This window comes from Neoarius graeffei, chromosome 26, assembly GCF_027579695.1.
Source record: "Neoarius graeffei isolate fNeoGra1 chromosome 26, fNeoGra1.pri, whole genome shotgun sequence".
Taxonomy (NCBI): Eukaryota; Metazoa; Chordata; class Actinopteri; order Siluriformes; family Ariidae; genus Neoarius; species Neoarius graeffei.
Genome location: NC_083594.1, coordinates 55,266,815 through 55,285,018, shown reverse-complemented (window position 1 = coordinate 55,285,018; position 18,204 = coordinate 55,266,815). Strand labels below are relative to the sequence as shown.

General features: G+C 39.8%; 1 protein-coding gene and 1 pseudogene across 1 annotated transcript; both read left to right on the top strand.

Annotated features, from left to right (window-relative positions):
* The window catches only part of LOC132874147 (uncharacterized), a 40,486-nt pseudogene extending 32,306 nt beyond the window's left edge, over window positions 1–8,180 (top strand).
* On the top strand, window positions 1,780–2,592 carry LOC132874158 (myosin heavy chain, fast skeletal muscle-like). The gene is made up of 4 exons (XM_060910129.1): window positions 1,780–1,980; window positions 2,084–2,227; window positions 2,317–2,473; window positions 2,561–2,592. The coding sequence occupies exons 1-4, from the start codon at window positions 1,780–1,782 to the stop codon at window positions 2,590–2,592; spliced, it is 534 nt and encodes a 177-aa protein (XP_060766112.1).
* Window positions 8,181–18,204: the final 10,024 nt, after the last annotated feature.

Sequence of the window (18,204 nt, the reverse complement as noted above, 5' to 3'; positions counted from 1 at the left end):
GTCAAAACAATAATAATAATAATAACTTGTTGAAACAGAGCTTAATGACAAATGTAAAGAGCTTTTTTGTTTTTAACAAATATCACACATTTGTATTAATGTGTAAAATACAAACCCTGACTCTGAAATACTGCCAGTCAATTTCAGTAGATCTGGCTCAGACCTTTCCAACTTTTCACTGTTCACTGAAATGGGATGACCTGTATTTTCAGAAAAAAAGCTCAAAATATACCAGTGTATACTGCCTATGAAATGAGGAGATATTGAGACAATGTGGATTATTGCATAAACATTTTTAACAGAATGTTAAAACTAACTCACAAAATTACTCAACATTTCTTGCTTTGGAATGCTTTTGCTGACACATTCTCAAATTCATTCATAACATTTTCCACACAAAATATATTTTTGGCAAAAGGTGAAATCTCGGTGAGCTAATTGCTTTTTGAATACTGCCTACTTGCAAACATGATTTTTATATTTGGAAATGATGGCACGGACCATGAAATTGAACACCAGAGGGATCAAAGTGCTTCTCCACATCCAATCTTAGTGCCTCTTCATTGCAGGAACTCATAAAAAATGATTGGTCTCATAACCCTTTATAAATATCACTAAATATAAAAAACTTGAAAACAAAATAAAACATATACAAACAAACAAACAAACACAGACACAAACCAACAACACTATTTTAAGAGTAATATACATTTGTTTTTAGAGGATATTCACAGGATAAAAAAAACAGAAATATCTGAAAAAGGAAAATATATAAAACAAAGGCAATTAAGTGTAAATATTTCACATAATCTTAATATGTAAACTGATTATACAGTGTCAGCTCTATTTCACATACCAATAAGAAATTGTTTGTTAATAATATAATAAAGAAAAGTTGATATCTTGAAGGAATCCTTCTATGACATCGTCAGACTGAGGCATGTCCTTAATAGTGTTCCATAAAGCAAAAATACATTGCATCAACAAATGTTGCATGGCCATATATAGCTATACATTTCTGCTGAGTGAATGGTAATGCTGCTATATAACAGGCTCCCCCAAGGCCTGAAGGAACCTCAAGCACCCTGCCAAGGTGAGGAACTCTCCAGTTCAGTGCTGATGTTTCATGTGTTTGAGAATTTTCTTTGTAAATTGCTGGATTTGTAAAATGTTTCATTTCCTTGATGCGTTTACACTGAATGTCTAAATTGATGTTTACTCCTTTTTTTTCCCTCCCCAGTGTTCACAATCTGACAGCCAATCGACCATCTGCCAATTTCTCCTCTTGGCATCAGACAAGGTACAGTGTTGGTAAAAACTGGTAAAATGCTAAAAATTGCAAGGGTGGAAAAGGGATGAATTACATTTTGTTTAAGTCTCTTTTAATGTGTATTTAGTCAGGTCATGTAAAAAAATTACAAGGGGATCTCTTAAAGAGCATAAAATGAATTGGGGGTAAAGATATGATAAAAAGTTGTAAAGAAATAGACAGAAATTCAAACAATCCTGCAGATGTCAGTGTTAATTCAGTGAGTTGACCTCACTGGAAAATGTGATGAAGTTGAGAAAGTTGGATTGTGAAAAGAAGTCTTCTCAAACAGCCAATAAAAATATCAGTTCAGCTCATGATCCCTACATGAAATTTTGCGGCAGATATGAATATATGACATGAACAGGTTCAGTTTTCAACATGATTTATAAAACACAGACAACTACAAGATTTCATTGAAGGAAAATAAGATATGTTTCTATTATTTGACTCCATAGTAACCTGCCACCATGGGAGATGGTGAGATGGAATGTTTCGGCCCGGCGGCCGTCTACCTCCGGAAGCCGGAAAAAGAGAGGATTGAGGCTCAGAACAGACCTTTTGATGCCAAAACAGCAGTTTTTGTGGTCGATACTGCTGAGATGTACGTTAAGGGTACACTGAAGAGTAAAGAGGGTGGCAAAGCCACTGTCGAAACTCTGGACAAGAAAGTAAGTGAAAAGATAATTGACACATCTACCAGTGTCAGAGTACGAGTAAATTTCCCTTCAGTACTAACTATTATAATGTATTTTTATCACTGTTATTTTAAAGACTGTCACAGTGAAGGAAGATGATGTCCATCCCATGAATCCCCCCAAATTTGATAAAATTGAGGACATGGTCATGATGACCCACCTCAATGAACCTGCTGTGCTGTATAACCTCAAAGAGCGTTACGCAGCATGGATGATCTACGTACGTCTAACAAAGAATTACTCAAATCTGAAAGAGAAAGAGAGTGCAGTGACACAAACTAATGAAAATTTAATTTGACTCTTCTTCAGACCTACTCAGGGTTGTTCTGCGTCACTGTGAATCCCTACAAGTGGCTCCCAGTGTACGACGCTGTAGTTGTAGCTGGATACAGAGGCAAAAAGAGGATTGAAGCCCCACCTCACATCTTCTCCATCTCTGATAACGCCTATCAGTTCATGCTCACTGGTATGATTTTGCTCATACTTCTCAATAAATTTGACACAGTTGTATGTATTATAAAAAAATGTATAATGCATTCTATTACACCTTTAGATCGTGAGAACCAGTCAGTCCTAATTACGTAAGTAGAAACTTCTTCTTTTTAAACGATAATCCTATAATAATAACAGCAAAGGTTCATCTCTCAATATACGCACTTGAATTGAACAGTAGTTCACACTGGGCTCTCCTGTTCTACCCCCAGTGGAGAATCTGGTGCAGGAAAGACTGTGAACACAAAACGTGTCATTCAGTACTTTGCCATGGTTGGCATGACTACGCAGAAGAAGGCGGAGCCTGTTCCTGGCAAAATGCAGGTAAGCGTATAGGGATGTAATGATTCACCCAATCAATGATTCGATTTGGTTTACGATACTGAGTTCATGATTAGATTTTTGCCACAATATTTTTGAAAATTTAAATGAAGAAATTTTTATTAACAGAAAAATGAAATGTTCATTTTCTGATCCTTTATCAACTTAAATGCTCTGTTGTTAAATATAGCAAAAGAAAAAAAAACACTTTGCTTCACTTTCTTCAAAACCAACAGGCTTTATTTACACACATTTTAAAAATTCGGAGTAAAATGTAATAGCCTATTAATTAATATATTCTTTTATTAAAAATGAAAACGTGAATAACATCTAGGCCATTTCTTCATAAACTGTGATGAACAATTACCTCTCCCTACATTTTTCTTCAACTTTCAGCAGTCTGTAAAAACAGAGCTCAGATTTCTTGTTAAACCTATTTGTACAATCACACAACAGCTCTTTCACATTTTAGATCTGTATTTGTCTATTTCTGTGACAATAGAGCGGTGTTACTTCTGCCTAGGTTAAAGTCTCGTGCATTCCTACTATTTTACGTTATTGTACCCTCCACCATCTGAACGATGCAATCACCACGAAGAAAAAATAAGAGATTACACAGCCTGATAATAACGATTCACTGTTCAAAATTTAATCCAATCGAATTGTCATAAAATTGCCACTATTTATCATTGCAACGTACATGCCTAGACGCAAATAATTATTACTACTATGTATAAAACAGAATCAGACCACAGACTCCTCACAAAAATACCTGCCATATTCACTAGGGTTCACTGGAAGACCAAATTGTTGCAGCTAACCCCCTGCTGGAAGCTTATGGTAACGCCAAGACTGTGAGAAATGACAACTCCTCTCGATTTGTAAGTTCAAACATACTGGACGTGTTAATCAAAGATTGTAGCATGCAGCTACGTGACCAAAATATCAATCAAACATGTGCCTTTCGTTTAATTGACAGGGTAAATTCATCAGAATTCACTTTGGCCAGACCGGCAAGCTGGCGTCAGCCGATATTGAAACATGTAAGTTTTAACAAATATTGATATTATTGAATGTCACTGAATATTCCTAAAAATATTTTAGATGTACAAAATGAGATGCTGGAAAATGATGAACTCAGAACACAAAGGTGCAAGCACACTGTGCAAAACTGTTGAAAGACATTTGATTAATGGTCACATTTAAGAATATTATAGAAAATAAACAAGAGACACTGCTAAACAAAATCAATTCTTGTCAAAAGACCTGCTGGAAAAGTCAAGAGTCACCTTCCAGCTGTCTGCTGAGAGGAGCTACCACATTTTCTACCAGCTCATGACTGGACACAAACCAGAGCTGCTTGGTAGGAAATCTCATGAGCTGTAATGTTGCCAAATCCTGTTACATTAATTTAAAGAACACGTTTGTAGGAATGATATATCATTTGTCCTTATACAGAGGCGCTGCTCATCACCACCAACCCCTATGACTATCCTATGATCAGCCAGGGTGAAATCACAGTCAAGAGCATCGATGATGTGGAAGAGTTCATTGCCACAGATGTAGGATGAAAATATTTCTGCTAATATCACAAAAGAAATGTGTGATAATTAAAAAACCATGAGATTAATCTCTTCTTTTCATCACACAGACAGCTATTGACATCCTTGGCTTCAGTGGTGATGAGAAACATAACATCTACAAGTTGACCGGTGCTGTGATGCATCATGGAAACATGAAGTTCAAGCAGAAGCAGAGAGAGGAGCAGGCTGAGCCTGATGGCACTGAGGGTACAAATAAAATCACAAGATTTACTGATTCTGTCAATATATAAATGTCCTGTGTAGGTGGCATTCCTAATTATTAATAGACAATCTTTTTTCATTCCAGTTGCTGATAAAATCGCCTACCTTCTGGGCCTGAACTCAGCTGACATGCTGAAAGCTTTGTGCTACCCCAGAGTCAAAGTCGGAAATGAGTTTGTGACCAAAGGCCAGACTGTACCTCAGGTAATTTGTCATTATTTACTATCAGAAAGGAGAATGAAGGTTTGAGATATCCGCAAACTAAACTTCTCTGGGTAATGTTTTCAGGTGAACAATGCCACCATGGCCCTCTGTAAGTCCATCTATGAGAAGATGTTCTTATGGATGGTCATCCGTATCAATGAGATGCTGGACACAAAGCAACAAAGACAGTTCTTTATTGGTGTGCTGGACATCGCTGGATTTGAGATCTTTGATGTAAGGATACGATTTTTTCCACGAAGAGTGTTCCACTGGTTTTCACAAGACTTTGGCAATGTCTAATATACTGATCTACTGTCACAGTTCAACAGCTTGGAGCAGCTCTGCATTAACTTCACAAACGAGAAACTGCAACAGTTTTTCAACCACCACATGTTCGTGCTGGAACAAGAGGAGTACAAGAAAGAAGGTATTGAGTGGGAGTTCATTGACTTTGGTATGGACTTGGCTGCCTGCATTGAGCTTATTGAGAAGGTAAGAGGTTTCAATACACACTACTATGGAGTACATAACTATCCAGTTGTCATCCTTCTCATTTGGCTACCATTTATATAAAAATAAATGTCACCAACAGCCAATGGGCATCTTCTCCATCCTTGAAGAGGAGTGCATGTTCCCCAAGGCAACAGACACATCTTTCAAAAACAAGCTTCACGACCAGCATCTTGGCAAATGCAATGCTTTCCAGAAGCCAAAGCCTGCTAAAGGCAAAGCTGAGGCCCACTTCTCCCTGGTGCACTACGCCGGCACTGTGGACTACAACATTAGCGGCTGGCTGGACAAGAACAAGGATCCACTGAATGACTCTGTTGTACAGCTGTACCAGAAGGCAGCAAACAAACTGTTGTGCCACCTGTATGCAGCACACGCCGGTGCTGATGGTAAGATTAATAGTTACAGCTTGTTTTATTGCAATTAAAATAATATTCTGCTGATACAACAGCTACAGTACAACTGAGTAAAAAAATGCAACATGATGGTTTCGGGTCTGAAAACATAACTAGAGGAAGCAAAAGAATAACACGAACAAATTTTAACTTTCTAATATGTAGCTGATGCTGGTGGCGGCGGAAAGAAAGGCAAGAAGAAGGGTGGTTCCTTCCAGACAGTGTCTGCTCTCTTTAGGGTACGTGCTTTGGCTTATTGGTTGTGATTACACAGCACTTAAACTATGCAATAACTTACTTGCTATGTGCGACTTTTACAGGAGAACTTGGGCAAGCTGATGACCAACTTAAGGAGCACACATCCTCACTTTGTGCGCTGCTTGATTCCTAATGAGTCCAAGACTCCAGGTGGGTATACTTCTTATTTTCCTAAACTTACAATTAATAAATGCATAACCAAAAAAGTATCAATGCCTCTGACTGTAAAACTTGTGATTCATGTGATACCATTACACTGGACACCGTAGGTCTGATGGAGAACTTCCTGGTCATCCATCAGTTGAGGTGTAATGGTGTACTGGAGGGTATCAGAATCTGCAGAAAGGGATTCCCCAGCAGAATCCTCTATGGTGACTTCAAGCAGAGGTAATCTGAATCACAATATTTATATCAAGGTGATTTACAGTAATGGGAAAATGCCTGATAATAACTTTTACCACACATAATACCAAAGGGTTGCTGACCAAGAAATGAAAACGCAGGTACATTATGTATTCTGGAATACGTGTTTCACTTTCAGATACAAAGTCTTAAATGCCAGTGTCATCCCAGAAGGACAGTTCATTGACAACAAGAAAGCTGCAGAGAAACTCTTGGGCTCCATTGATGTGGATCATACCCAGTACAAGTTTGGACACACCAAGGTGTGCAGTTTTCTTACAGCAAAAATATTAATGCTGGTACTAAAAAGCCATATGTTCTAGAAAAATGAAACTCAAGAAAGCATCCACCATTTAAATTCTACAATACCCAATAGAAATTATGCCACAGGATATTGTGTATTTCTGTTGCTGTATTTTTCTGGTACAGACTCACATCGTCATTCCCCCCAAAAAATCTTCTTGAACTTCCAGGTGTTCTTCAAAGCTGGTCTGCTGGGTACCCTCGAGGAGATGCGAGATGAGAAACTAGCAAATCTGGTAACCATGACTCAGGCTTTGTGTCGTGGCTACCTCATGAGGAAGGAGTTTGTGAAGATGATGGAGAGGAGGTATGTTTAGATGAACAAAGCATGAAACCCAAGTGCAAAACAAACAAAAATAAACAAAAGGTAGGCGCATACTGACCCTGTTCATCTAAAATTCCAGAGAATCAATTTATTCCATTCAATACAACATCCGCTCATTCATGAACGTGAAACACTGGCCATGGATGAAGCTGTACTTCAAGATCAAGCCTCTTCTCAAGAGTGCAGAGACTGAGAAGGAAATGGCTGCCATGAAGGAGAACTTTGAGAAAATGAAGGAGGACTTGGCAAAGGCGCTGGCCAAGAAGAAAGAGCTTGAGGAGAAGATGGTGTCTCTGCTACAGGAGAAAAATGACTTGCAACTCCAAGTAGCAGCAGTAAGTCTGATTTTTTGGAGTCTAATTAGTATGACTCTGTAGAATAGGAAAAATAAAATCATGATAATAAGCCAAATGAATCAACAGGAAACAGAAGGCCTTGCTGATGCTGAGGAGAGGTGCGAGGGGCTCATCAAGAGCAAAATCCAGCTTGAAGCCAAACTAAAAGAAACAAATGAGAGACTGGAGGATGAGGAGGAAATCAATGCTGAGCTGACTGCCAAGAAGAGGAAACTGGAGGATGAGTGCTCTGAGCTAAAGAAGGACATTGATGACCTGGAGCTCACCTTGGCCAAAGTGGAAAAGGAGAAACATGCCACTGAGAACAAGGTTGATAAAGGGAACATAGTGTACTTTTATAATAAGAATATATACAGACAACTTACTATTGTAATGCTCATTCTCAGGTCAAGAACCTCACTGAGGAGATGGCTTCTCAGGATGAGAGCATTGCCAAGCTCACTAAGGAGAAGAAAGCGCTCCAAGAGGCACACCAACAGACTCTGGATGATCTCCAGGCAGAGGAAGACAAAGTCAACACTCTGACCAAATCAAAGACCAAACTTGAGCAACAAGTCGATGATGTAAGACTTTAGTATTCTATTTTTAACAAAATATTTCATGAATGTGTGATTGATTGTCAGTTGAAAATGTCACGGTCCCACGTACACAGCTTGAGGGGTCTCTGGAACAAGAGAAGAAACTCCGTATGGACCTTGAGAGAGCCAAGAGGAAGCTTGAAGGTGACTTGAAACTAGCCCAAGAGTCCATAATGGACCTGGAGAACGACAAGCAGCAGTCGGACGAGAAGATCAAGAAGTGAGTGGGTCTAAAAGGAATTATATGCACGAGAAACAAAAATATAAAAATATTTCCATCATACTTGTTTTTTCCTGTTTCAACAAAACAGGAAGGACTTTGAAATAAGTCAACTTCTGAGCAAGATTGAAGATGAACAGTCACTGGGTGCGCAACTTCAGAAGAAGATCAAAGAACTCCAGGTGATAATGAGATTTGATACATCCTGACAGTAAACTGTGCAAGCAAGGCCATTCATTCAACGAAGGTTAACTGTTTTCATCTTAGGCTCGCATTGAGGAGCTGGAGGAAGAAATTGAGGCTGAGCGTGCAGCTCGCGCTAAAGTTGAGAAGCAGAGAGCTGATCTCTCCAGGGAACTTGAGGAGATCAGCGAGAGGCTCGAGGAAGCTGGAGGTGCCACTGCTGCTCAGATTGAGATGAACAAGAAGCGTGAGGCCGAGTTCCAGAAACTGCGTCGCGATCTGGAAGAGTCCACTCTGCAGCATGAAGCCACGGCTGCTGCCCTCCGCAAGAAACAAGCTGACAGTGTTGCTGAGCTTGGAGAGCAGATCGACAACCTTCAGCGTGTCAAACAGAAGCTGGAGAAGGAAAAGAGTGAATATAAGATGGAGATAGATGACCTCTCCAGTAACATGGAGGCTGTGGCAAAGTCAAAGGTAATTTTTATGAACTTCATTTGGTTATGACTAATGTATCCATTCATTACTAGTGTATCCATTCAACTGTTCATCCATAGTAAGCCAAATAAGAAAAAACCTGACCTGTACTGTCTTAGGCTAACCTAGAGAAGATGTGTCGCACTCTTGAGGACCAACTAAGTGAGCTCAAGACCAAGAATGATGAGAATGTTCGCCAACTAAATGACATTAACACCCAGAGAGCAAGACTTCAAACTGAAAGTGGTGAGTATTTCAACTTGGGTAAGATGGAAAAAAAAATTAAGTGTAACACGGGGCGGCACGGTGGTGCAGTGGTTAGCGATGTCGCCTCACAGCAAGAAGGTCCGGGTTCGAGCCCTGTGGCTGACGAGGGCCTTTCTGTGTCCGCGTGGGTTTCCTCCGGGTGCTCCGGTTTCCCCCACAGTCCAAAGACACGCAGGTTAGGTTAACTGGTGACTCTAAATTGAGCGTAGGTGTGAATGTGAGTGTGAATGGGTGTCTGTGTCTATGTGTCAGCCCTGTGATGACCTGGAGACTTGTCCAGGGTGAACCCCGCCTTTCGCCCGTAGTCAGCTGGGATAGGATCCAGCTCGCCTGCAACCCTGTAGAACAGGATAAAGCGGCTAGAGATAATGAGATGAGATGAGTGTAACACATAGCTAGTGGTCTTGGGCTGCTCTCGGGATGGATTTAAGGTGTTGGAAGAGAGAACACTCAAACCCACAGCCATTCTGGACAATAAACACCATCCCCTCCATGACCTACTGGTTAAACAGCGGAACTCCTTTAGTAAGAGACTCATTCAGCTCCGCTGTAGAAACAAGTGGTACAGGAGATCATTTGTACCAACAGCAATCCCAGTGTGCAACAACTCATCACTGTGCTGGGACACTGTTTTGCACTGAGCCAGTCTTAAGGTAAGCTCATTGGACAGTCGGTGAACTTTACCCACCATCCACTATTCATATTCATTGCCACTTCACTTCTATTTCTTTTCCCTTTTCTTTTGTTATCTCATTTCCACTCGATATAATACTGTATATCCCTGTCCATGTTATTGCTGTTTATAATGTTTAGACTGGTGACAATGTTTGCACTGTACTGCCATTTTAATTCCACTCAACAAACCTGTTTATATCTACAATGTTCACACTCCACTGCACATCTCACTCTTACACTGCATTCTTTTTTAGATAGTTATTCATATTTTGCTTCATTTATACTGTTCAATTACTTTTAGTACACTTCTAACTCTCTGTGCTGTGGTAACAGGTGAATTTCCTTCTTGGATGAATCAGTCAAGCTAACTCCACTGTTGTTGGTGACAGGTGAACTGGGCCGGCAACTGGAAGAGAAGGATGCACTTGTTTCCCAGCTTACAAGAGGAAAACAAGCTTACACTCAGCAGATTGAAGAACTTAAGAGAGTCATTGAGGAGGAAGTGAAGGTAAATAATGAAACTAATTCAATGAATTTGTCGTATAAATTAATGTACAAGCAGCAGTGTGCTTAAGAGTGACTGAACTGGCAAACTGAAAATAAAACTTCACCTTTAGGCCAAGAATGCCCTGGCTCATGCTGTCCAATCAGCCCGTCATGACTGTGATCTGCTCAGAGAGCAGTTTGAGGAAGAGCAGGAGGCCAAGGCCGAGCTTCAGCGTGGAATGTCCAAGGCCAACAGTGAGGTGGCTCAGTGGAGAACCAAATATGAGACCGATGCCATTCAGCGTACCGAGGAGCTTGAGGAGGCCAAGTAAATTCATACCACAATGACAAACAGCTGTGTCTAAAAAAACAATACACATCATAGCCAAATTTACAACAGACCACTGATTTACCTTCCTGTAGGAAAAAGCTTGCTCAGCGTCTACAAGAGGCAGAGGAATCCATTGAAGCTGTGAACTCCAAGTGTGCTTCTCTGGAGAAGACCAAGCAGAGACTGCAGGGTGAAGTGGAGGACCTCATGATCGATGTTGAGAGAGCCAATGCCCTGGCTGCCAATCTTGACAAGAAGCAGAGGAACTTTGACAAGGTGGATATCTCTTACTTGACCAAAAGCACACAAGTTATTAAACTGGTACAAGCACAAAGTTCACGTGATCCCATTTAACACGGCATTTAGGTCTTGGCAGAATGGAAGCAGAAGTACGAGGAAGGCCAGGCTGAACTGGAGGGAGCTCAGAAAGAGGCTCGCTCTCTCAGCACTGAACTCTTTAAAATGAAGAACTCATATGAGGAAGCTCTTGACCATTTGGAGACTCTGAAAAGGGAGAACAAGAATCTCCAGCGTATGTTAAACAGGACTTCATATGTAAAATAATAGTACCCTTAAAATGAAAACAGACAATAAATTCTCTCTCTTCTGCAGAGGAGATCTCTGACTTGACTGAACAGATTGGCGAGACTGGAAAGACCATCCATGAGCTGGAGAAGGCAAAGAAGACAGTGGAAACCGAGAAATCAGAAATCCAGACTGCTCTTGAGGAAGCTGAGGTAAGTATGCATAACTGCTTCTCGCATAAATAAAGTAGCAATGGATCTGCATTATTGTATTCACCGTTCAACGCATTTCTTCAGGGTACACTTGAACATGAAGAGTCCAAAATCCTTCGTGTCCAGCTTGAGCTCAACCAGGTTAAGAGTGAGATTGACAGAAAACTGGCTGAGAAGGATGAGGAGATGGAGCAGATCAAGAGAAACAGTCAGAGGGTGATCGAGTCCATGCAGAGCACTCTAGACTCTGAGGTTAGAAGCAGGAATGATGCTTTGAGGGTCAAGAAGAAGATGGAGGGAGATCTCAATGAGATGGAGATTCAGCTGAGTCATGCCAACCGCCAGGCTGCTGAGGCGCAGAAACAGCTCAGGAATGTCCAAGGACAGCTCAAGGTCTGCCTTAAGTTTCATTTATTTATTTATTTTTTACCTCATAACAAAATTGTATAATTATTTAATATGATAGTTCTTGTCAGTGATATCCACTTTCATATCAGGATGCCCAACTGCACCTTGATGAGGCTGTCAGAGGACAGGAAGACATGAAGGAGCAGGTGGCCATGGTGGAGCGGAGGAATAACCTGATGCTGGCAGAGATTGAGGAACTGAGAGTTGCACTGGAGCAGACAGAGAGAGGCCGCAAAGTGGCTGAACAGGAGCTGGTTGATGCCAGTGAGCGTGTGGCACTGCTGCACTCTCAGGTATGATCTACTAGCTGTTCTGACATTGCTATTTGCTTTTTCTTTGATATTTTGTGACAAATCACCTCATGTCATCTTGTAACCCTTTCTGAAAGAATACCAGTCTGCTCAACACCAAGAAGAAGCTCGAGGCTGATCTGGTGCAGGTCCAAGGTGAGGTGGATGACACCATCCAGGAGGCCAGAAATGCTGAAGAAAAGGCCAAGAAGGCCATCACAGATGTGGGTGTTTAACTTGGTAGAAATGGTAACACTGTCATTTACAGTTCATCTGAAAATTTAATTCCTGACATGGTCGTACACTAGGCGGCCATGATGGCAGAGGAGCTGAAGAAAGAGCAGGACACCAGTGCTCACCTGGAGAGGATGAAGAAAAACCTTGAGGTTACAGTCAAAGATCTGCAGCACCGTCTAGATGAGGCTGAGAATCTCGCCATGAAGGGTGGAAAAAAGCAGCTCCAGAAACTGGAATCTAGAGTATGTTTGCAAGCTTAAAAAATGGAATACAACTAACAAATAATTTTATTACAAGATTTTCTTCAAATTAAATATCTGTTCTAGGTGCGTGAACTGGAGAGCGAGGTTGAAGCTGAGCAGAGACGGGGCGCTGAAGCCATTAAAGGAGTCCGTAAATATGAGAGAAGAGTGAAGGAACTCACCTACCAGGTACAAAATATACTTGGCAATAGGCTGCACATATGAAGAACAATTAAAACAGACAAAATCTAATTAATCACCAATTTTTACAGACTGAGGAGGATAAGAAGAATGTGAATAGACTGCAAGATCTGGTCGACAAACTGCAGCTGAAAGTGAAGGCCTACAAGAGGCAGGCTGAGGAGGCTGTAAGTTTACAACCTACACTGTTCATTCTTGCAGTGCATCACAATGACAAATATGCAGATATATCAATTAATTTAACAACACAAAATTCGATGATGGTTGTTGATCACAGGAGGAGCAGGCCAACACTCACCTGTCCAGGTTCAGGAAAGTGCAGCACGAGCTGGAGGAAGCTCAGGAGCGTGCTGACATCGCTGAGTCCCAGGTCAACAAGCTGAGAGCCAAGAGCAGAGATGCTGGAAAGGTGAGGCAAAGTCATCTTTTTTTTCGTCTTAATAATTGCAAACATACTCTTATTAAAAAACTTCCTTTTAATGACTTAAGATTGCATCTAATTGTACTCATTTCTATTTTCCAAAGGGCAAAGAAGAATGAGGACATCAACCAGACACCAACAAGCAAGCATAAAATATGACTGACTTGTGATGTCTTGTATTTTTTATCAAATAAATCATTTAAATATCATACTGACTTTGAGCCTTTTTGTCAAAATAAGAGACCTGTACAGAAACAATGTTGAAAAGCCAGTCTCGGAAATGACACTTTAACCTGTGCACAATAAAAATGATTAAACATTTGCCTTTCATTCAAAGTATGAACCACCTGTACTCACACAGAGCGCTGTAAGAGTTTGCAACTGGAAAGCACCTTCATGAATTTCAGAATTTTAAAGCAACTACAGTTGGCAAAATTCAGCCTGAATCACTGAACTCCAGATAAGAATGGTACAAAATTAACAAATGCTCAAGCTCCAGCCATACGTGCACATCCTGTTTAACAAAACAACCAAGAACATTAACTACATGCACACTTGCAAAATTTTTTCGGGTTTTCTGTAAACAGCACAGGCTCAAAACTATACATATACCCACTTCAAACCTTAATTTAGTGGTGCTGAAAGTCCCAAAATGTTTTACTTTGCCAAGGCCTCTTAAAATCCTGTGAATGATCAGGAGTGATGACAGCTGGTGGCTTCTCTGTGCCAACATAAGGATTTGTTGAATTAGACTCATTGGACTGACCAACCCACAGTCCAAGGAATGTCCAAGGAGCTCAGTGCAGATCTGAGTTTATCAGTTTTAAAAAAATTGTATGGAAGTACAAGTTTTTGGGAGGTGTAGCCACTTTGCCAAAGCCTGGAAGAAGACCCAAATGGTCACCCTCACCTGAGAGGAAACTGATTCTGATGGTCAGGAACAGCCTAGGATCAACCAAGGCACAGGCCTGCCATGAACTGGAAGCTGTGAGAATACCAGGGTAGTAGTCTGTAGTACTATCTGTTGTCAATCGAGTTTTACATCGCCAAGGACTAAAAGGCTGACATCCAAGAAAGAAGAAAAAGCCTTCTGGAGGAAAATTTTCTGGTCAGATGAGACAAATACTGAAAGGTTTGGCACAATAACCAGAGGTATTTTTGAGAAGCAAAGGTGAGGCATTCAACTCCAAGAACACTGTATTAACTGTTAAGCACAATGGTGGTAGCCTCATACTCTGGGGACTATTTTGCTGCCAGCGGAACTGTTGCATTGCACAGGTGTATGGAATAATGAAGGAGGTCTACAACAAAGTTCTTCAGCATAATCTCAAACCATCAACTAGATGGTTGAAACTTGGACACACATGCACAGAGCAGGAACAGAGCTTCTAAGCGCTGCTTCAGGCCCAGGCAGAGGACCGGCAGGTGATCCGGAGCCTGGTCTAGCCAGTGGGTATGACAACAGTAGCTCCCGTGGATACTGTGGCCCTTCCTACAGTTACGCTCACCAAAATTGGTTTGTAGAAAGACCAAGAGGTGCTCATCTAGCTGTTCGAGCGTGCCGCTCTGAAGTGTGCACATGGCCAACCTCACAGTGGGCGGTTTGCATATTGCCACTCTGAAGCACCAGGTTTTTGCAGCAATGTTCAAAGGTGGTGTGCAGCATGCTAGCTGGGAAATCCACTGAATATGTGGATCTGCTTAAAAGTCGGGTACATGAAAGGAAACCAACAAACTGAATTGAACTCTACCAATTCAGGCAAGAAGAGTGGTCAAATATTCAATGAGAATTCGACCTGTTGACCAAAAATGTTTGGTCAAGGTGATAATTGCTAAGGGACATTTAACCAAAAATTAGATGTGCTCTCTGTATATTTTTTGACCATACATCCATTATCACTTATCCTGTGCAGGGTCACAGGCAAGCTGGAGCCTATCCCAGCTGACTATGGGCAAGAGGCAGGGTACACCCTGGACAAGTTGCCAGGGCTGACATATAGAGACAAACAACCCTTCATGCTCACTTTAGAGCCACCAATTAACTTAACCTGCATGTCTTTGGGGGAAACCGGCACACCCAGAGGGAACCCACACAGACAGAACATGCAAACTCCATACAGAAAAGCCCCTATCAGCCGCTAGGTTCGAACCCAGAACCTTCTTGCTGTGAGGCAACAGTGCTAACCACTACACCGCTCTGCCACCTGTATATTTTTGACCTTCCATTTTTAATTTTGACTTGATGGTGATTTTAGAAAACCCAAAATAAATTAAAACTTGTGCACCAAATTCTTGCTTTTTTTTCTTTTTAAGATGCATGGTGTACAATTATTCTGCCACATAAACAGGAAAGTTCAAATAAATCACTTAAAGCCAAATACTGTCATGACGTTCAGTGTACGTAAACTTCTAACCACAACTGTCCATTTATTCACATATTTTTGAACAACACTTCAGTCTAGCACATTTTAACCAACAGGGGGTGATAATGAACTGCCAATAAAACCAACGAGTTATGATGCAGCTTTCGTGACTCGCTTTATGTAGATGAATAAAAGTACATTTGTCCATCCAAACTTTTATGGGCACATGCTTTGTCTGTGCTCTTTGCCCAAATGAGAAGCAATTTCTTTCTTTCTTTTTGGTTAAATATGTTGCTTCACAAACAATAGCTTACAAGGATTTGATGAGTTTAATGCAGGTCTCTAAAATAATATTCTCTTGATGGGAATATGTCACAGCATACAAGTGCAAATATTGTGAAACCTTTGTGGTTTTTGTTTCTTTCTTTTTTTTAAGATAATATTTTGATTTTTGTACCTCTTCAGTCTATCAAACAATCAGCAGTAGAATGAATCAAATTTAAATGACCAACCCTGCATAAAGTGTCCTGTACAGGGACTATATGTTAAATGAAGATCAATGTGTTCTTTTAATATAAAGTGAGCTTGTGATGAAGACAATCCATCAGCTTTTTATATCATTTCATAAGGCAGATTCATTATAAAATCTTAATAATTTTACGCACAAAACTTAAAAACAGTACTGAAAGTAAATAAGTAATTTTACATTTTTAAATGACATTGAAATGAATAATGAGACTTACTGTACTTCCAAGATGACAGCAACTAAGAACTCTTATGTCGTGCAACTAAACTTATTTATACTGCGATCTGAAGTGCACAAAATTCTTGAGGCCCATACCAGACCATTAACTGGTTTCTATATTTGTATTTATTCCTAATAAGAACCTTCTGCTTGTAATATAAAGTTTCAGCATTTCGTTTAATGAATCCACCGAATCATCTTTCTGTGGAAAAGAATGTGATGCTCAGCCACTGGTAATCAATCTTAGACTAAAATCTGTGCCATTTTAATCTGATACTCTGCTGACACTGAAAAGCACCAAATGCCAGAGCCTTTAAATCTTGACATGTAACCAAGTCATGTCTGGGAATCTAACGAGGTTTTGTCAAAACAATAATAATAATAATAACTTGTTGAAACAGAGCTTAATGACAAATGTAAAGAGCTTTTTTGTTTTTAACAAATATCACACATTTGTATTAATGTGTAAAATACAAACCCTGACTCTGAAATACTGCCAGTCAATTTCAGTAGATCTGGCTCAGACCTTTCCAACTTTTCACTGTTCACTGAAATGGGATGACCTGTATTTTCAGAAAAAAAGCTCAAAATATACCAGTGTATACTGCCTATGAAATGAGGAGATATTGAGACAATGTGGATTATTGCATAAACATTTTTAACAGAATGTTAAAACTAACTCACAAAATTACTCAACATTTCTTGCTTTGGAATGCTTTTGCTGACACATTCTCAAATTCATTCATAACATTTTCCACACAAAATATATTTTTGGCAAAAGGTGAAATCTCGGTGAGCTAATTGCTTTTTGAATACTGCCTACTTGCAAACATGATTTTTATATTTGGAAATGATGGCACGGACCATGAAATTGAACACCAGAGGGATCAAAGTGCTTCTCCACATCCAATCTTAGTGCCTCTTCATTGCAGGAACTCATAAAAAATGATTGGTCTCATAACCCTTTATAAATATCACTAAATATAAAAAACTTGAAAACAAAATAAAACATATACAAACAAACAAACAAACACAGACACAAACCAACAACACTATTTTAAGAGTAATATACATTTGTTTTTAGAGGATATTCACAGGATAAAAAAAACAGAAATATCTGAAAAAGGAAAATATATAAAACAAAGGCAATTAAGTGTAAATATTTCACATAATCTTAATATGTAAACTGATTATACAGTGTCAGCTCTATTTCACATACCAATAAGAAATTGTTTGTTAATAATATAATAAAGAAAAGTTGATATCTTGAAGGAATCCTTCTATGACATCGTCAGACTGAGGCATGTCCTTAATAGTGTTCCATAAAGCAAAAATACATTGCATCAACAAATGTTGCATGGCCATATATAGTTAGACATTTCTGCTGAGTGAATGGTAATGCTGCTATATAACAGGCTCCCCCAAGGCCTGAAGGAACCTCAAGCACCCTGCCAAGGTGAGGAACTCTCCAGTTCAGTGCTGATGTTTCATGTGTTTGAGAATTTTCTTTGTAAATTGCTGGATTTGTAAAATGTTTCATTTCCTTGATGCGTTTACACTGAATGTCTAAATTGATGTTTACTCCTTTTTTTGTCCTCCCCAGTGTTCACAATCTGACAGCCAATCGACCATCTGCCAATTTCTCCTCTTGGCATCAGACAAGGTACAGTGTTGGTAAAAACTGGTAAAATGCTAAAAATTGCAAAGGTGGAAAAGGGATGAATTACATTTTGTTTAAGTCTCTTTTAATGTGTATTTAGTCAGGTCATGTAAAAAAATTACAAGGGGATCTCTTAAAGAGCATAAAATGAATTGGGGGGGAAAGACATGATAAAAAGTTGTAAAGAAATGGACAGAAATTCAAACAATCCTGCAGATGTCAGTGTTAATTCAGTGAGTTGACCTCACTGGTTAAATGTGATGAAGTTGAGAAAGTTGGATTGTGAAAAGAAGTCTTCTCAAACAGCA